This window comes from Cetorhinus maximus, chromosome 15 (assembly GCF_964194155.1).
Source record: "Cetorhinus maximus chromosome 15, sCetMax3.hap1.1, whole genome shotgun sequence".
NCBI lineage: Eukaryota > Metazoa > Chordata > Chondrichthyes > Lamniformes > Cetorhinidae > Cetorhinus > Cetorhinus maximus.
Window position 1 is genome coordinate 83,078,763 of NC_135893.1, and position 21,388 is coordinate 83,100,150.

General features: G+C 43.2%; 1 protein-coding gene across 3 annotated transcripts in view; it reads right to left on the reverse strand.

Annotated features, from left to right (window-relative positions):
• Positions 1-1,971: 1,971 nt before the first annotated feature.
• The window catches only part of sbk1 (SH3 domain binding kinase 1), a 49,527-nt gene continuing 30,110 nt past the window's right edge, over positions 1,972-21,388 (reverse strand). The window contains exons 1-4 of one of the 3 annotated variants that reach the window (XM_078559296.1): positions 13,691-13,948; positions 8,511-8,707; positions 5,287-5,489; positions 1,972-3,795 (exon numbers count right to left, since the gene is read on the reverse strand). In XM_078559296.1, coding sequence (XP_078415422.1) covers positions 3,010-3,795; positions 5,287-5,489; positions 8,511-8,700 — 1,179 coding nt within the window. In that variant the 5' untranslated portion in view covers positions 8,701-8,707; positions 13,691-13,948 and the 3' untranslated portion in view covers positions 1,972-3,009. Of the gene's footprint in view, positions 3,796-5,286; positions 5,490-8,510; positions 8,708-9,656; positions 9,930-13,690; positions 13,949-21,388 lie in introns of those variants that run through there. The other 2 variants (XM_078559295.1, XM_078559294.1) reach the window with 2 other exon arrangements.

The window sequence follows — 21,388 nt, forward strand, 5'->3', positions numbered from 1 at the left end:
TGATATTATATTCACCACTCAACCAATGGCTTATTTTGTCACAAGTGCAATGAGATGTACCAAAATATTGGTCTGTTCAGACTACATCTTTAGAAAAGACAACAAAATAAAAATTTTAAAACTGCACCAAATGCAATAGAACATCCTATGCTATTCAATGAAAACCATTCAATTGCCTGCCATTACATCCAATGCAAAGGCAGAGGGTTATCCATACACGAAGGTGGTTTCTCCTGCAAAAAATGTGAACAAAAATTTACAACTCAAAGTGGATTCAGCCAGCATAAAAGACGTCAACACACTACACCAAGAACAAGATAAGGATTGCCTTGGAGAAAATCTAGTAAAAAAATAAAATTGGTTGGAGGAGGCAATAACTCTCCTAGTTGAAGTAGAACAGCAGTTCCAAGGGAGCTGTGACATAAATAAGAAAATCGGTACCAGACGGAAATCTAAAACCAGTAAGTAGATTTCAAACAATTGTTGGATCCTTCAGCAGGCTGAGCCATCAGATGCAGATACAGCTGATGCTGATCAAACACAAATCACACAGCATGTTCAAGTAATAAACCCACCAAGAGAGATATTGATGACCAACTGACACAAGCTGAGGAATTACTCAGTAACAAGGAGGATGCTGCAGGGCCCTGAGCATAGACGTAATCAAGAGCATTATATAGATGGTGCTAGGTAATAATAAAACAAAACTTTACAAGAACATGAGGAAGAAGACAGGTCATAATGTAGATCTTATATTTGGTATGGCACTCAAATCTGGTGCAAGAAAGAGATGGGCAGCTAAAAAGGCCACATACAAATGGTCTGACTTTATACCAAAAAGAAAGAAGATTGGCCGATCAAAACATGGGGTTTCCAAACGCATCAAAATTCCCTCTTATCAACCAGGAATTGGAAAATTGCTTCCCAACAATTAAGTACAAACAACAGGACTGTAATCAAGAGATCCTTATTTACATGGGTCACAAGGACCAAAACAAACTGATGGCAGAAATGGAAAAAGAGATTAAAACAATGTTGAAAGGCATTAAGCAGATGAATGCAACTGGGCCGAACAGTATATGATAGTTAGTGACCTCCTAAACTTAAACAGAGAAGACAAAACCACATTCCCTTGATTCTACTGCTCAAAGCAGTCACCATTCCAGAGCTTTTAAAGAAAGATCAAACAATACTGGTTTCAAGAGAGTGCTAAGAGGGTTCATTCAACTAATTGGAAACCTATATACAGACAAAACTACTGTTATAAAGGGGGACAGAATCAAAACTGACTTCATCCACATAAAGAGGGTTGTTAAGCAATGCGATCCACTATCATCATTATTCAACATATCCTTGAACCCCCTGATATGCTCACTGGAATAGGAGAGTGAAAATGCAACTGAACAATACTTTCGTTAACTGCTCGTCGCTAGTTTTTCTGGATGATATAGCGATCCTCAGCAACTCATATGCCAGAATGACTGAGAATCTTAAAAGCATACAGACATTCTAATAAAGATATGGAGCTCCAGATCAATGTCAATAAAATACAAGATGTCATTTATATGTAAAAGAAAGACTTTCCTGTACAATCACAGGGAGAACCAGAAAATAAAAGGAAGCCCTGTTAACTACATACCCCCAAAGCAAATGAGAAATACTTGCGTGCAATAGACCCATAGGCAGGAGTCACTGAAGACAAATGGGCAATGAAGCTCATTTTGTGGATAATGGGTCTTAAGGAAATTATGCTGAAACCAACTAAAAACCAACATAATCGCAAGGATCTATTACTATCTAATCCTGGCCAAAGCTTCTCAAAATACACTTACAGAATTAGACAAATAAAAAGGTTGATTAAGGAGTTACAACACCTCTCTAAAATCACTGCCGATGAAATCCTACATGCTGAAAACAAAGATGGAGGCTTGGGCTTGCCCAAGTTGGAGATTCAAATCTGGTCTGCAGTCAATTCCCTTGAAAACTCCAGGGATGCAGTCATCTGGGCATCACTGGAAATTTTCCAAATTTTCATTGATTTGTATTATCCAGAAAAATAGATTAATGCCTAAGAGTGGAACTAACCATTTTTATGTATGATAACAGGTGTAACAATTGCCTGTTACAACAGGAGATGAAATTGTTGTCAATGTTTTTTTTAAGTACATGAGGGAAAAAGAAATAGAAGATATGTTGATGGGATGAGATGAAGAGGGGTGGAAAGAGGCTTGTATGGAGCATTAACACCACCAAATGGCCTGTTTGTGCTGTAAGTCATTAAAACCAATGTGCAGGGTAATTATTAATCCGCTGTGCTTTAAACACTTCCAAAGAGCTCCCCCTGAAGGCCTAGTGGTTAAATCCAGTGCGGCACTGAGGCACAAAGACCAGGAAACCACAGGCATCACCTAATCTATGCTGAGTGAAGGATCTCAAACCCAATGCTCATCATTATCCAACTGGGAAGTCCATACATGTACAAATCAGGAAGGGACAGAATCAGGCTTGGCTGTGATACCTCTCATAATCAATCACCTCATGATACTCACTTGAAGAATGGTCTCTTGGATGTAATACTAGATTACCAGTTTAATGGCAAGTAGTGCTAAATTAGGGATAATTTTGTGCTACAGGTCCATGACAACTAGGAGCTGGACTGAGTCTGAATAAACTCATTCCATTTAGGACCTCCACAGCCAAAAGGCAGAGGACATTTTCACATCATCACCCTAGGCTGAATTTAAATTCTGGTCCCAGAGATCAAAGGCCTATGTTTAAGTGAGTTCTCCCCTCTCTCCAAAAGTAGATTGCACCTTTAAAACAGTTTGTAAACTTTGCCACTATACAAAGTGGTAGGGGCTTCCTGTGCATCCAGATAAACCCATCTGATTTCTATCTTGCAGCACAGGGCAAGCTTTCAGGGCTACAGCTGAAGGACCCACAAGATTGGAAATCCTGGCACACTACCCCTTCCCCATAACAGTGCACACCTACTAGAGGATCATAAAATTAAACACAGATTTCAATTGCCGTAGCAACAATCACTCGGCCTTTGCCCTTGTCCTGTCTTCCCTCTGTCTTCCCTGATGGATGTGAACTTGACTCTGTTGACACGGATGTGAATCTGGAACCTGCTGCTTCCGATAGGAGGCTTCTTCTCAGTGGAGTGGGCATGCTGGGGGCCAATCCCTCCTGTTTATGCGCCGATGTGGCTGATTTATCGGAGGAATGGGTTCTACATCGATAAGAAGGCCTCCGCCTCAATTCTACCATCAAGTCACATTTCAGAAAATAAAACACCTCCTTGACAGAACATCTCTTCTCTGGATTGACAGCCAGCAGCCTCTGAAACATCCGGAGGGCTCCGTCTGTGAACCTTTTCCACTGCGAGGGAAACCCATTCAACTGACCCCTCTGCCACCGCACAAACTCCTCATAGAATGTGTCGGATGGCATGGCAGCCTCCCAGGGAAAATTCCCAGTCAGCATGCAGAAGATCAGAACACCAAAAGCCCAGACATCAATGCTGTAGTCAACTAGAAAGCCCTCAGTCCTGTTAGCCTGGCATATTTCCGGAGCAGTGTATGGGATGGTCCCACTGATGCGTTTCACCCTGCAGCCAACCTTGCGCGTCATCCCAAAATCAGACAGCTTCACCCGTCTGCACTCCTTGTCGAACAGGAGGACGTTCTCTGGCTTTATATCCCTGTGAACCAGGCTTTTACTGTGCATGTAGTCAATAGCTAAACCCAATTGCTGCACACAGCGCTTCACATTGTCCTCAGGCAGACCCACCTGCACAGATAGACAAGAGATAATTAAGTGTGGCCAGTTCCAGCTTTCACATACCCAGCCTTTAACCCGTTCAAGTAAGGTTCTCCATTACTATGCAACCAAGGTTACAGACCAGTACTTTAGAAACTATTCTTCCTTTTAGGAGTCAAAATGTTTCAAAACCAGTTCTTCGATTCATCACTCAGACTCTGTAAGAGTGATGCATTGCATAGAATGTCATCAGAGATTGAACTTCAATTTCCTTTAACAACTAATGCTGATAGAACTCGGGCAGTGACAATTAATGATTTAACTGCACTCTAGTGCCAACTAGCTTGCTGACATTTCCATGCTACAGCTGATGTTTATTATAAGATGAAGGAATTTTCCATTCCCTACAGGATTTCTAACATGGACAGAGGTGAAATGTTTTATTTTTAACAGTCTGATTTTCATTTGCTCTCATCTAATTGCATTTTCCTCCTCTACATGTTAATTCAGCTGGATTCATGCCCCCTCGTCAACCACATTCTTCAGGATGACTGAAATGCAAGTTACTCTGTGCCTCTATTGTCCTGGCTTCACATGAACCACCAAGTCCTACTTGTTGTTCAGTGGGATGGTCTCTGCTGACTGTACTGTAATCACAAGGAGACACTCCACAAAGCATTGCTGAGACAAACATGAAAGCCTCACATACTAGGTCAATGTTTTATAGAGAATCAAGGCCAAGATTCAGAATCCAAAGAGATAAATTGCAATTACAGGAACACTAAGGTTCCATCGGGGCCTCTCAGTGAGATCTAACACACCAACACTGGAGTTAACAGTTCAGTGCAAATGGCAGCACACTTATACCAAAACAGCAGCCCCAGCACCTCATAGCCCCAAAACCAAGCTGGCACTTTGCTGTTACAGAGTCTGGGCAGACTCTATTACTGACCTCAATAATAATTGTTCCCAGTAAAATATCCTTAACAAAGGAGGAGACAGTGCCGTAGTGACAATGTCACTGGGCTAGTAATCCAGAGGCCCAGGCTGATGTTGTGGGGACAAGATCCCACCATGGCAGCTCGTGGAATTTAAATTCAATTAATAATCTGGAATTGAAAAGTTTGCCTCAGTAATGGTGACCATGAAACCATTGTTGGTTATCATAAAAACCCATCTGGTTCAGTAATGCCCTTTAGGGAAGGCAATCTGGAAGGAAACCTACATGTGACACCAGACCCACAGCAATGTGATTTTCTCTTAACTGCCCTCTGAAATGGTGTGGCAAGCCACTCAGTTCAAGTGCAATTAGAGATGGGCAACAAATGCTGCCCTTGCCAGTGACTCCCACATCCCATGAAAGAATAATTAAAAATATATAGAAACTGCTGCTCACAACCCCTATCCATGCCTAAAGGATAACTAACCTGCATCTGACATGAACTACCTGCTATGGCTACAACATTTTTTTTACTTCTACTTTCTTTCTTGAAAAGATTCTGGAAATTGCTAGCCCCTCACCTGGGGAGGGATGATGTCGAACAAATCTCCTCCTGGAGCGTACTCCTGACCAAACACATAGCAGTCTTCAGTCTCAAAGACAACGTCAAAGACCTTGATGATGAAGGGGTTGGAGGAGAGGTTGTTAGTGACACTATACTCTCTCAAGAAATTCTTCAGCTTTGTTTTATTTTTATTCAAAAACTTTAAAGCCATTTTGGTTCCTGCAAAGAGAAAAAAAAGATTGCAGTAATAAGAACAGGGCATGTGAGACTAACACAGGCAGCAATGAGAAGTGACCGTGAAGGGAGTCGAGAGAACGAATTGTCCATAACACCAAGTTACAACAAAACCCAATGCCTCAGGATGGAGACATGAAGCAAGGGGCTCCCAACACTTTCTACAACCACCGAGGGAAAAAGAGAATGCAGCAACATTGGCAACCTGCACAGCAAGTACAGGCTGCACACTGCATATCCCCAGGGGAATGCTGCCCTCAGGAATCATAATATATACCCAGTTACATTTCGCAAAATACCAGACTTGAAAAGGAGAACCAACAATGTGCTATTTACACTGAAGTCACAAAAAGTAATATTATCAACACTTCACATGACGACTTACTTTGTAGTTGCAGTAACTGTTATGTGGGGAGAAACATGGCAACCATTCCACACCAACAACATCCTGCAAACAGCAGTTGACCAGTTAGTACATTTTTCGGTAACATTTGTTGAGGGAGGAATGTTGGCCAGGACAGCTGGCAAACCCCTTGTTCTTTGAATATTGCCAAAGGATCTTCTAAATCCAGTTTAAGATCCTACCCAAAGTTTGATGCTCCAACTCCCTCAATACTTTGTGGAAATGTCAGACTAGATTATGTCCCCAAGTCGCACAAGTGAGGCTTGAACCTACAAATATCAACTTGTATTCTGTTCTTCTCTCCCATACCAACTGTCCATCACACAGTCTGCCCAATCTGAGATACCAGCTCCTCTATCATGAATGTATGTGGCACTCACATTCAGGTATGGCATAACTCACCCAGTTGATCATACTCATTTCACACTGGACACAGACAGGAGGTGACATTGGGATACAAGTGATACAGGTTTCTTTTTACCTACTGTTTATGGATAGAGTGAAGCGTATGAGAGGTTGACCATGAGCAGACATTTCCAATATGCAGCAATTTGCAGAATGACTGATTGGAATTAAGAGAGGCTCAATGTTTCTGTGACGCTCCTATTCAAAAAGCCTTGCCTTCTCCTCCATGCTTTCCCTCCATCCATTTCATGCAGCTTACATTTTCAACTCATTGCTCCTTATTATTCCCAATCCTCACACCGTTTGGCATCGGTGACAGCCATGCTCAGGGCCATTTTCCACTCAGGTGCCTGAGTTGTTCCAGATGAAAGCACTGCTCTGGTGGGGTTAATATAAGAAGTCGAGTAGGGTTACAGTTAATGTGAGGTGGCTGAAGATATGGGGCTTAAATAAGGAAACTTCAGAGAGTGACTTGTCTTCACAGGGTTAATCTCTAGTTCTCCTCAGACTCAAGTCACGCCTGCAGACTCACTGCGAGGAAGCTCAAACTGACCTAGTTACAGTGTCCATTTTACATCGGTGGAAAAATAGGCTAATTAAAATTAGCGGTCGAATGAGCCAATTCATAATACAGTCAACAGCAGAGAGCTTTGATTGTACATTCCTAATCTCTGATGCTGCTTTTTTTTTTAATGCTCAGAAAACTCTCTTGCCAGTTTCCTTTGTTGGTATTGTTGAACATTCAGCTCCATGCTAAAGAGAAGCAGTGAACAACAGAGGTGAAGGCGAGGTAGTGAAAGAGCCGAGAGCGGCCCTCATTCCACTAAACACAAGCTCTTTGTAAGTGAGACATTGAACGCAGGACAAGCGCTGACTTCTTTACGTTCCTTGGCTTTCCCCCTTGGCTTTCAATGAAATGCGCTATGTTGCTTAGCAACAACTGAGCAGCAACAGGAGATTAAAAGTCGTTTCAATTCTGACCGCTGTTTGGAGACACTGAATATCCCGGGTATTAAACTCAAACCCAGTCCAGTTAGTGGGTCAGAATACCGACCTTAGACCTTAGTGACTTTTCTTCGTGTACAAATCCAGTCCACACGGACTCAACACTCTCACAACAGACATATCAGCCCACCCTCTCACCATATCCTTCAACTCATCTACCCACATTCACCAAATCCCTCAATCCTATCTTTTTACCATCTTCCTATATCCACTGTTTCACCATATTTCTCCAACATACCTACCCATCCTGTCCTTCCACTTGTAATCTGCTCTCTGATTTGGGGCCGGGGGTGGGGGGGGTTGTGACAGTGGTGGTGGAGAAGTGATGGTGCTAGTCCACACAACCTGTACAACATACACTTTGTACTTGGAAATACCCCAGTTTCAAGCACACCCAACACAAAGTCACTATTGTAAAACGTGTTCTAAGGCAGACAAACAGCAACAACGATTGTGTTAGAGGAAAAGTCAAAGGGGCCGAGAAAAAGAGGCAGAGAGAGAGACATAGATAAACACAGACAACCCATGGAGTCAGTTACTATAGGGTGTGTTGCCACTCCCTGAACAGGCAGGAGTATGTGAGGGCAGATACTATAACAGTGCAGTAAGCACTGTCCAATCCCTGCAGCTACTGTTTTATTTGCTCCCTATCCTTTCCTATCCCATGGTTTCTGGTTCCATTTCTCTGTCCAAACAAAACAAAAAGTGCTACTCTATAAGTGTGACTTAAAAAGGGAATAAATCTCTCAATTCTTCTAGTCTGCACATTGAGATATTCTGAACCAGTCCAATTATTGTTCCCCTGTCCCATACTGAGCCCCAGCCCTTCCATTCCCTCTTTTCCTGCTCTCAGAACTTATTCTTCCTTCCCTTCTATTCACTCACCAGGCACTCACCACTCACCCTTGAGTGACCCCTCCCATCCTGACTCACTGCCCAATTGAGGGAGAGTAAAGTTTTGGCTACAGAGGTCAGCTCTAACCCAATCTTATTCTTCCCTTGAAGAACTTCCCTGCAAGTGAGACACAACTGAAATGAAGGCCTGGCTAGAAACATATGATATTTACCCACAGCTGCAGATCTTCCTGGAGGCCAGTGGCCAGTGTGTTACCTCCAGATTCAGCATACAGTGTCCACACTGAGTTTGAGGACAGCCAGCACCGTGGAACTGTTATGTGTTTGCCTGAAATTACCTGCGATTTTGTGAATGACGAGCTCTACCTTGCCGTACGTTCCCTTTCCCAGTTCTCGGATGAAATCATAGTGTTTGTGAACGTCTGATGCCGAAAGGCTTCGCACGGCCATCGCCTGCATGTCCTCCGTGTCGCCCACCATGCCATATGAGCTTCGAGTCAGGTCCTGCTCAGTCCCACATACATTCATCCTAGCACTGAAAACAAGCCCAAAAAAAAAAGGGGTTACTAAAGCATCCAGCAGTGGGTTTGGGCAGCTCACGAAACGTCTACGCAGATTTAAGATTCCGCAGTGTGCGTGCAAATCTCAACCCTCCCTCGCCTAAACTCCTTCAGCCACAAGAACAACGTCATTTAGGAAAAAAAATGCTCTGAAATTTCTAGGTGAGTGATTTTTACTTTGGACTAGAGCAAATCAGCCGCCTATTAAACACCGTACCCGATTATATTTTGCTTTGAAGGCAGTGATGGGGAAAATCAAGCCTGGCGTATAATGGACGGCTGATTCAATGTCTGCCCTTCTCCACCATCACTCATTGTTACAATGAACCCCTGGTCTCGGACAATAATGGAGTGAGATTGTGAGTTATCCATCCAACTTCACAACCTGGTTCTATTCTGTTACCCAACCCCTGCAACCTACTTCCTCCACTCTCTGAGAAGACGAACGTGCATTTATAAAGCTCCATTCATAACCACATTGGGACTCACTGCATTTTCATCCCCTCCCTACTTGGCATGGTCCAGACTGGGAACTAAACGGAGCAGGAACTATACAGCCTGTCCAGCAGGCAAGTCTGTAATCAGGTGCCAACATCACTCAGCCATGTGGGGGTATCAGTATCCAATTGTTTCTTAAACGATGCCAAGGTCTTCCTATAAGCTTATGGCACACATTGACCATATGTAGCGACCTTCCCGACACTGAAAGACAATGTACTGCCACCGCAGCCTACATGAAGCTCGGGTGCCAGACAATCTCTTTAATCCACTGAACAGTGAACAATCCTGTCCACATGACATGGAACCACAAGAAAAGTGCAGTTCGGGGAGGGAGAGGGCTGCAGCAGAGAACGTCTGCACACAACCGAAACAGATTCTATTTCGGTCAAATGCAGGTAAAGCAACTTTATATTGATGACTTACCACCGAAAAAAAGCAGGTCAGGTGAGGTGCCGTGGCGTGAGCTGGATCCCTTCCATCTGTCTCTCTCTCTCTGTCTCTCTCTCTCCACTTCACTTACAATCTCTGAGGACGTGACATAATTCTATTCTTTGCGTCAGCCAGGTTCGTCGAGAGTATTTGAAATTCAGGCCATTCATCAACTCGTAACGGATTTAATCAGCCCCATTAACACTTTCGGCATTTTAGAAGTTTTTCATTTGCCATCCCAGTTTTTCTCCCTCCCCTTCTGAAGGCATTGACTCAGTATGTTGGGATACAGCTCCGTGGGTGCTGGCTACTCATCAGGCGTAAACCCCTACAGTGCAGACCAGCAGGAAGTCACAGCCAAGACTGTCCTCACCCACTTTGTACACACAGGCACACACACACACACCAATTAGAGGAGTGCCACTGACCCAGCTAACTGACAGCATACCCGGAGCCTTCTGAACTGCTCAGTGTTCTAGTGGATGCCATTACCGACCAGGAAAAGCTCTTTCAGCTAAAAGCAAAATACCGCGAACGGTGGAAATCTGAAACAAAAACAGAAAATGCTGGGAAAACTCAGCAGGCCTAACAGCATCTGTAGCGGGAGAAACAGAGTTAATGTTTCGAGTCCGTATGACTCTTCTTCAGAACTCTAAAATGCTGAAGAGCCATGCGGACTCCAAACATTAACTTTCCACAGATGCTGTAAGACCTGCTGAGTTTTTCCAGCATTTTCTGTTTTCGTTTCAAAGCTCTTTGAGCCTTTGACACGTGATACCGGCAGCATTTTCTTTCAGAATGCCTCCTGTGTTACACAGGCTGTTCCATGGATTTCTATTCTCTGTTCAAATTCAGAGCCACATGTCCCAACACTTGCTTTCATGTGCATCATTGTAGTCCTGCTAGTTTGCTGCTTGTACACCATTGTAATATGTGTAAAATTGTATAGCGAAGTTCACCTAAATTCATGCTAGGCTACAGGCATTGCAGACTAGTGGAGAACAATTTCATTCAAACGCAAATTTGATAAACTTCTTTCAAAAAATAATATTTTGGGATATGGTATATGAGTCATTTGAAACGTGACATCTGGTAAGTGAAGACTGAAGGACTTGGGAGGAGCAGGCGACTTTTTATGTTTCCCAAAGCTCTCTGCCACTGGGAGTTTCCTCTCCTCGTTTCTGGGTCTGTGTTAGATTAATTGATAGAGATTGATTGCAGTGATTAGTCAGCAACTCCATTATACCATACCAGGATGACAGACGGTGAACTAGATGGATCGTGGTCTTTTTCCATCGAGCTGTTCTTGTTTGAGTGGCATCGAGTGCTGCAGAGATGGGACAGGAGAACATGACCAATGGACTGGAGGTGATCAACCGCCTGGTCTCACAAACCACCAGGCAGCCATCTCAAGTAGAGTCTATGAAATAGGCTCCTTTCCACCCTCAGTCTGGCAGAGAGATGCAATACAAGGGCACTTAGAGAAGGAAAAGAAGTTAGTGTGACCGAAGGATATGAGAGAAAATGAAGAAAACAGCCACAACCTCAGGAGCAAAAAGCCGACAGGGTCTCAATCACATCAAACAGTACAATGAAAACAGACAAAGCCAGGTGGGAAAACATGGTGGGAAAGACATTGTTTAATCTCTTTGAACACCCAGGGCCTTTCCTCAATCAAATCCTTTACCCCGAAATTCGATTTCAGTAATATCCCGACCAGCAACGTGCAAGCCACCAGGTACTTTCAGTAATCTGACATGCTGCACAATTTCACCAGCTGTAAACGGGTTTCGCATTGAAATCTGATGGAAAAAGAGGCAAGCACAAGTCGCAGGCAGCCTTTGAATCGTCGCTGGCTCCTGCTACACAGCATGGGCATTGCAAAGGGGCGTTTTTGACTGGGCGTACAGGCCAAAATGTGCCATTGTGAAACTATCCTGTCCCAGAGGCTTCCAAATTTGAACACCCAGTTGTCCCTCCTGCTATGAAGCTCCAGCGCCATCGGCACAGCTCCTCTTAATCTCACAGTTTCTTCCCGCTGACAGAACCACATGGACAACATGGCTCAGAGTCAGGTAACTAGGCCGCTCCAAACCAGAGCTCAGGGTCAGGACGGTGTCAAAGGGACAAAGATTCAAACTAATGAAAGGTAAATTTAGGATTGAACAACCTCTTAACACAAGTGATTAAAACGGCCAGCAGTCTTTTGGGAAGTGGAAGCCGAAAAACCTTTGAATGATTCAAGAAACAGCTGGATAGTATGCAGGGCAGAGATTTCGCACTCCAACCTCCATGGAGACACGAAAACACAATAAGAGCAACTTCTAGGCTAATTTTCGGACACTCAGCCAAGCCATGGGAAGAACCAGTTACATAGAGTAAAGAAAGACTTGCACTTCTGTGGCATCTTTCATGACCTCAGGCCACCCTGAAACATTTCACAGCCAATTAAATATTGCTCGAAGTGCAATCAATGTAATGCAGGAAACGCAGCAGCCAATTAGTGCACTGTAAGGTCCCACTTACAGCAATGATAAATGACAAAAGCAAAATACTGCGGATACTGGAAATCTGCAACAAAAACAGAAAATGCTGTAAGAGCTCAGCAGGTCTGACAGCATCTGCGGAGAGAGAAACAGAGTTAACGTTTCGAGTCCGTATGACTCTTCTTCAGAGCTAAAGAGGGGTACTTGCTTCTCTTTAGCTCTGAAGAAGTCATACGGACTCGAAACGTTAACAATGATAAATGATAGATTGTTTACTTTGGTGGTTTCAGGATAAATATTGGCCCAGGACATCGGGTAGAACATTGGCTTGGAACTTTTACATTGACCTGAAAGGGCAAACGGGACTTTGGTTTAACGTCTCATTTGAAAGACTTCCGATAGTGCAGTGCACCCTCAGCCTGGATTATGTGCTCAGTCCCCGGAGTGAGGGTTGAATCCAGTTGATCTGATTTAGAGATGAGTGTGCTACCACTGAGCTACAGCTGACACCTTTGCTTTTCCTCAGTAGTGAAGAAACTACTCACACACATATTGCTCTCTGTTACACATTCCCGCTCCACACTCAATGTATATTCACCAGTACACAATCTAATCTGATACATGACATTACACATATCTTTAAATCTAGTCAATGTTGGAAGCTTCTGACAGTGCGTTGGTTACATGGCAGTTCAGAGGATACATTAAGATGAAGGAATAACATAATCTCCTTGACAAAAATCCATCTTTAAGAACTGTACTTTTGTGTTTGAAGTGATCAGAATAATCAACAGATCCCCAATCTACATTCTAATGACTGTAAATACTGATGAACAAACCACGATGGGCCGAAGGATCTGTATCTGTGCTGTATAACTCTATGACTATGACTAAACCAGTGGCCGGGGAGGTCCCAGGTTTTGACTGCTGCTTTGTGTTAACAATATTGTTCAAACGTGAATAGTGGGCGCGGTCTCAGAGGATGTGTGGAACTGTACCCCTATATCCCAGTGAAGAATCAGCACGGTCAGAAGGAGCAAGAAGAGGGGTAAAAATTCAGAAAAAAGATTCAAGGCAGGAAGGAGAGGTGATGAAAACTGCCCGCCCTGACAACAGGCAACTCAAACTCTTGGAGTTGTCCTCCGATATACAATATACAGAAACCAGCTGCAGCTTTAGGAAGCCTCCAACATTAACAGGAAATCGCACCTCTTTAAACATCTAGAATTGTTGGTTGTTCCAGGTCATCTGTATTAACGGAGACCGACTTCATACTGAATAAAAACATCTAACATTAATGTCACAACTCTAAAGTAACCTGGAGCGATTTCAAGCTTGATCCAATGGAAAGCGCCAGTGAGGACCAGGGACTTGCTAATTGTCATCTAAACCGTAGGTAGAGTTCTCCCTCGTACTTGCTCCCAACAGTTACAATACGAGGTGGCTCTGCCACAGCTCAGGTGGCAGAAACAGGTTCACCTGCCCCGTGTGTGGGTCTGGTTGTGACCCTCCAACTGCACAGTCTCCAGGGTTTAGACTCACCTGCAGCTTCTGGACACCTGAGCCCCTTCCTCATGCTCCCTCTCCCTCGGCTCTTCCAGCCTTTCCTGTTTGTTGCCCAGTTGGAATTTGGGAGTTTCCTTCCCTTGGGGTGAAGTATGAGGCCGGGATGGGAGGGGTGGGGACAGGGAAGGACGAGGAGACTGGACCACAGCCCCTCTCTTGATTCACCAGCTGCTGAGCAGGTCTCCACACATCACATCCCGGCTGCAGCCCTATAGCGATTCCTTTGTCCTTTGTCTCTCCAATGCTCAGTCCTTGTCGCTTCTATGTCGGGCTGCTCTGCTCCACTTTTTCTCCTGAATTTCTGTTCTTTTTTCTCTCTCTCTCTCTCTCTGCTGGGATAAAGCTCAGACTCTTCCCGCCCTATCTATTACAGGACGGATGCAGCCTGTCATGCTGCACTCCCTCGCTCTGTCACCGCTCATTCACTTACATCGCGCGCTCCAGGCTGCTCCACCCCACACCCGCAGAGCGCTGGGTCCTAGAGCCCATCCAAATCCAAGCACAATTTCCACCCCCTTCACTCTGCTGGGTCTTAAAGTCCATCTGCTATAAACCACAAAGTTCCCACCTCATTTTCATTGCTTTGTCCTAGAAAGCATCTTATATACAGCATCACATTACTGAAATCAAAACAGAAAATGCTGGAAATACTCAGCAGACCTGGCAGCATCTGTGGAGGGCAAAACAGTTAACATTTCAGGTCGAAAACCTTTCATCAGAACTTGGAAAAGCTTTCCTAGTTCTCATGAAGGGTCACAGACCTGAAAAGTTGACTCTGTTTCTCTCTCCACAGATGATGCCAGATCTGCTGAATATTTCTAGCATTTTCTGTTTTTATTTCTGATTATCAGCACTCACTGTATTTTGCTTTGTACTGCATTACTGAACACATTCCTTATGGGCTATGTATCCTGAAGTCATCAAATGTCATTTCAGCATCATACTTGGGGTGAGATTTTAGCTCATTCAAAACCCATTCACTTGCACAGAGTTAAAATTGGCCCTATTTATTATTAGAATCATAGTTATTCAACACCATTGATGTAATTTTTACCTTTATTATGTCAGTGCTATACAATTATCCAAAACTCTGCTTCCTGTACCCTATCTTGCACCAAATCCTGTTCACCTTTCACCCCGATGCTTGCTGACCTATGTTGGCTTCCAGCCTGGCAACCTCTCAATTTTAACATTTTCATCCTTGTTTTCAAATCCCTCTATGGCTTTGCCCCTCTCTATTTCTGTAATCTCCTCTATCCCTACAACAGATCTAGCAACTCAAAACTGGGCATCCATGAGGCACTGTGGGCCATCAGCAACAGCAGAATTGTATTCAATATCAATCTGTAACCTCATAGCCCGGCATAACCCCCACTCCACCATTACCATCAAACTGAAGGATCAACCCTGGTTCAATGAAGAGTGCAGGAGAGCTTGCCAGGAGCAGCACCAGGCACACCTACAAGTGACGTGTTAACCTGGTGAAGCAACACAAGACTACTTGCATGCCAAACAGTGGAAGCAGATGCAATAGACAAAGCTAAGAGATTCCGCAACTAGTGGATTAGATCTAAGCTCTGCAGTCCTGCCACATCCAGTTATGAATGGTGGTGGTCAATTAAACAACTAAAGGGCAGAGGAAACTCCACAATTATCCCCATCCTCAGTGATGGGAGAGTCCAGCACATCAGAGCAAAAGATAAGGCTGAAGCATTTTCAACCATCTTCAGCCAGAAGTGCTGAGTGGATGATCCATCTTAGCCTCCTCCTGAGGTCCCCAGAATCATAGATGCCAGTCTTCAGCCAATTCGATTCACTCCACATGATATCAAGGAACAGCTGAAGGCACTGGATACTGCAAAGGCTATGGGCCCTGGCAAAATTCGAGCAACAGTACTGAAGACTTGTGCTTCAGAACTAGCTGTGTGCCCTAGCCAAGCTGTTCCAAAACAGCTACAACACTGGCATCTACCCAGCAATGTGGAAAATTGCCCAGGTATGTCCTGTCACAAAAAGCAAGACAAAGCCAACCCAGCCAATTACTGCCCATCAGGCTACCCTCGATCATCAGCTAAACGATGGAAGGGGTAATCGACAGTGCTATCAAACAGCATTTACTCAAGTGGCTAGTGAGATAGTTGATGCATTGGTTTTGTTTTTCCAAAACTCCCTAGATTCTGGGAAGGTCCCATTAGATTGGAAGATAGCAAATGTAACTCCATTATTCAAAAGGGGGACACAGAAAGCAGGAAACTACAGGCAAGTTAGATTAACATCTGTCGTAGAGAAAATGTTAGAAGCTATTATTAAAGAAGTTATAATAGGGCACTTGGATAAGCTCACAATCATTAGGCAGAGTCAACATGGTTTTGTGAAAGGCACTTATCTTTGAGGAATTAACATGTGCTGTGGATAAAGGGGAACCGGTGGATATACTGTACTTAGATTTCCAGAAGGCATTTGATAAAGTGTCACATCAAAGGTAATTGTGGAAAATAAAAGCTCATGGCATGTCATTACATAAATGACTTGGATGAAGAGAGATTGAAGAGATGGTTGTCAAATATGCTGATGAGACAAAGATAGGAAAGTAAGTTGTGAAGAGGACATAAGGAGGCTATAAAAAGTTATAGATGGGTTAAGTGAGTGGGCAAAGATTTGCAAATGGAGCATACTGTGGGAAAATGTGAAATTGTCCATTTTGGCAGGAAGAGAAGCAAATTATCTAAATGGTGAGAGATTGCAGAGCTCTGTGGTGCAGAGGGGTCTGGGTGTCCTATTGCATGTATCACAAAAGGCTAGTATGCAAGTACAGCAAGTAATTAGGAAAACTAATAGCATGTTATCATTTATTGCCAGAGAAATTGAATGCAAAAGTAGTGAGGTTATGCTTCAGTTGTACAGGGCACTAGCGAGACTACATCTAGAGTACTGTGTACAGTATTGGTCATGCTATTTAAGGAAGGATATAAATGTGTTGGAAGCAGTTCAGAGAAGATGTACCTGGAATGGGCATGTTGTCTTACGAGGAAAGGTTTGACAGAGTAGGCTTGTATCTACTGGAGTTTAGAAGAGTAAGCGGCAACTTGATTGAAACATATAAGATCCCGGGGGGTCTTGACAGTGTGTATATGAGAAGGGTGTTTCCTTTTGTGGAAGAATCTAGAACTAGGGGTCACTGTTTAAAAATAAGGGATCACCCATTTAAAACAGATGAGGCAAATTTTTTTCACCCAGAGGGTCGTGTGTGTGTCTTTGGAATTCTCTTCCTGAAAAGGTGGTGGAAGCAGAGACTTTTAATATTTTTAAGGCGGAGGTGGATAGATTCTTGGTAAGCAAGGGGGAGATTGGTTATCAGGGGTAGGTGGGATGTAGATTTGAGGTTACTATCAGATCAGCCACGATCTTATTAAATGGCAGAGCAGGCTCGAGAGGCTCAATGGCCTACTCCTGCTCCTTGTTCGTATGCACAAAGAGGAAGACACAAAGAAGCTGCAAAGAATATATACAGGTTAAGTGAGTGAGCAACAAGGTGACAGATGGGCTATAATATGGGAAATGTGAGGTTCTTTAATTTTGTCATAAGAACAGAAAAGCAGAATATTTTTTAAAAGGTGTGAAACTTGTAAATGTTGATGTTCAGAGAGACTTGGATGCATTTGTACAAGGAACTCAAAAAGTTAGCATGCAGGCACAGTGAGCCATTAAGAAAGCAAATGGCAAGTTAGCCTTTACTGCAAGGGGATTGGAGTGCAAGAATAAAGACATCTTGCTACAATTGTACATGGCTTTTGTGAGACCAAATCTAGAACACTGTGTGAAATTTTTGTCTCCACATTTAAAAAAGGATATACTTCCATTGGAAGCAAAGATTCTCTATATTGGTCCCTGGGATGAGAGGGTTTTCCTATGATGAGAGACTGAGTAAATTAGGTCTATATCTATATTCTCTTAATGAGAAGTGATCTCATTGAAACATTCAAGATTATGATTGGGCTTGACAGGATTGAGAGTCTTTTTCCCCTAGCAAGGGAATCTAAAACACAGGAGCACAGTTTTGGGATAAGCAGTCAATTATTTAGGACTGAGATGAGGAGAAATTTCTTCACTCAAAGGGTTGTGAATCTTTGGAATTCTCTATCCTAGAGAATTGTGGATGTGCCATCATTGAATATATTTAAGGCTGAGATGGACAGATTTTTGGTCTTTCAGGGAATCAAGGGATATGGGGAGCAGGCATGAAAGCGGAACCATAATTATACTGAATGGTGGAGCAGGCTGAATGGGCCAAATGGTCTTCTCCCACTCCTATTTTTTATATTCTTAAATACCAGTTGTTGGGCCCTGAATTTAATTTAATCTTCCACTTTTTGTCTACTTAAATATTTTGTTCCTTAAGGTAGGAGAACTTTTCAGCAAGAGATTTAAGGAACAGGGACAGGCTTTGATAAGTAGAGAGCTTATTGTGTGGAAGGACTGACTTGATGGGCTGAAATACCGTTTTTTTTTAATTACTTAAATGTTTCCTTGTATTTTTATCAATAACACTTCTAGTTCCAGAACTTATCCAGTTCTAGTTCTAGAACTTCAAGTTCCTGAACCTGTCTAATTCATATCACAGAACCTTGGAGCTCATGTAATAGACATCACTAGCCTGAGAGTCCATCTTATTCATGCCACAGGGCCTGGATGCTTCAAGCAAATCTACATATTAAGATCTGTTTCACACTCGAGACACCAATCATATGCAAAAACATGATTTTTGGGGCCGGAAAAATGGGGTCATCTTATATACCAGGTTGACTTAAACAGCATGATCTATGGTAGATAAGAATAGAACCAGGTGAGAGTAGTCCCACCCAGCTGGACGACAGTGTAAAGGTGTTGGAGAAGGATGATGTGATCATTCGTGTCTAAGGCTGAAGACAGATTGAGAACGATGAGGAGGGAAAGTTTACCTTTGTCACAGTCACATAGGATGTCATTTGTGACTTTGATAAGAGCTGTTTCAGTATTGTGACAGGGGCAGAAACCTAATTGGAGGAATTCAAACATGGTGTTCAGGGCAAGATGGGAATGGATTTGGGAAGCGACAACACGTTCAAGGGCGATAGTTATGAATTAGGGAATTTCACACCAGAAAGTCAAATATCAGGAGTGAACACTTGACAGCATTTTATGGGACAAATGAATGATAAGCTCAGGGACATATTCAATGTCCATCTTACGAAACAAGTTAAATCTTCATCTTATGGGGTAGGTTCAACTTTGATCTGTCGGGTAGTAGGTGGTTATTCTTCTCCATAATCAAAAGATTAACAAAATCTCAGGACTAAGTAATTATGTAGCTTTGAAGCAATCAATTTCTGAGAATCTGATGTTGTTGCCTGCCAATTAATGACAGAGAAAAACAAGTGCTCCTTCCTTCTTCACTGTAAGAGAATAATTATTAACCAGACCTGAAGTGCCCAGAGAAAGCAGTCAGCAGTCCATATTATCCTAGTAATCTGGTAGCAATCCTTAAGCATGCAACAAAATTAGTAGGATCAGCGGATACTTGTTTAGCTTTGAGAAGGATTTTGCTTATTGAAGTTTTTAAAAAGCGAGCCGCATAGAATGAATTATAACTTAGATTGCTGGATTAAATATTGCCTTGTTACCAGAAAGAGGGAGACATTAATAAATATAAATAGTCTTTTGGAGGCAGTGACCTCCCAGGCCCGCAAAAGATACAGAAACAAAAAAATATGCTGATGACAGCAATCTGTATGCCCAGATGTTGAATCACTGATACCCTCAACCTCTCCCTTACTAAATTGGAATTCCCTTTCACATTTGTCCTAGGGATAAACACGCAGCATAACACCTTCCCAGATGAATGCAGCTCCAACAACGCACAAGAAGCTCGACACCATCAGGACAAAGCAGCCTGCTTGACTGGCACCTCATCCACCAGCTTAAACATTCATTCCTTCCACCAGTGGCATGCAGTGGCAGCAGTGTACGACAAGATGCACTACAGCACTTCACCAAAGCTTCTTTGATAGTAACTTCCAATCACACAACCTCTCCTACTTATAAGAACAAGGGCAGCAGGTGCATGGGAACACCACCATCTGCAAGCTCCCCTCGATTTCCATTCTTATTTGGATATATATTGTCGCTGCTTCACCGTCGCTGTGTCAAAATCCTGGAACGCCCTATCAATGTTCCGTCTACTTTTCCTTTGCTGTGCACAGCCTGTTTGTTGCAGTGTAAGACCGTTTAAGATTGCTGGGTGGCTACAGATGTGTACATTTTAAAGGGAATACTGCTTATGAGTGTCTGTTTGCTGCCTGCACTGTAAATTCTGAATTTCTCTGCAGCCATGCACTCTCGCAGCTTAGACAAAACATTTCTCTCATCCTAATAGCATTGTGGGAGTACCTACATCACAGAGACTGCATTGGTTCAAGAAGGCAGTTCACTGTCATATTCTCAAGGGCAGTTAGGAATGGGCAATGAATGCTGTTATTGCTCACATCCCACGAACAAATTAAAATAAACTCAGCATTGATTGACATCCTCCATCAAAGAGGCCACCGAACTGCTCCAGCCTTGATGGGGCCTCTGGTCTTTCCCAATTTTGTACATTCGTAAATATCTGTGCAGCTCTTCAAAGATCTCAGGACATCTCAATGAAATGTTTTAAAATGTAATCTCTGTTGTAATGTAGGAAATGCAGGAATCTGTGCAATTTGTGCACAGCAAGATCCCACAAACAGCAATATGGTCATAACCAGACAATCTGTTGTTGAGGTTGGTTGAGGGATAATTATTGGCCAGGATGCCCTGGCCCTTCTTCAAAATGGTACCATGGGATCTTTTATGTCCATCTGCAGATTGGGCCTCGGTATAACATCTCATCCAGACAGGATTCTGACACAAGGTGCAATTCAATCATCTGCATTCCCCATCACATGAGGCACAATGGGAGCCAAAGGTAATGAGCAAAATCTTCGAAAGAGATCACCTGAATCCAGCTAGTTGGATCAATGCCTTTCTTCCATTGACTGCTACTCAATTGCTGCAGCATGGGGAATCTCTGGCTTGGCAGTAAGACTTACATCCACCCGTCCATCAAAAACTGGACTGGAGCCTCCAACCCCTCCTCACTTGAAATAACTCAGTTAGCATCACTAAAAACAGATTACCCGGTCAATATCACATTGCTGTTTGTGGGAGCTTGCTGTGTGCAAATTGACTTCTGCACTTCCTACATTACAACACTTCAAAAGTCCTTCATTGGCTGAAGGAACATAGAAAAGAGGAGCAAGAATAGGCCATTCAGCCCGTTGAGTCTGCTCCGCCATTCAACTATATCATAGCTGATCCTCTACCTCAACTCCATTTTCCCGACTATCCTTACATCCCTTAATGTCCTTATTATGTAGAAATCTATCAATCTCTATCTTGAATATACTCAATGGCTGAGTTTCTACAGCCCTCTAGGGTGGAGAATTCCAAAGATTCGTCACCATCTGAATGAAAGAAATTCCTCTTTACCTCAGTTCTAAATGGCCTACCCCTTATTCTGAGACTGTATCCCCAGAGAGGGGGAACACCTTTCCTTCATCTACTCTGTCGAGTCCTGTAAGAATTAAGAATCATAGAGTTTTACAGCACGGAAAGAGG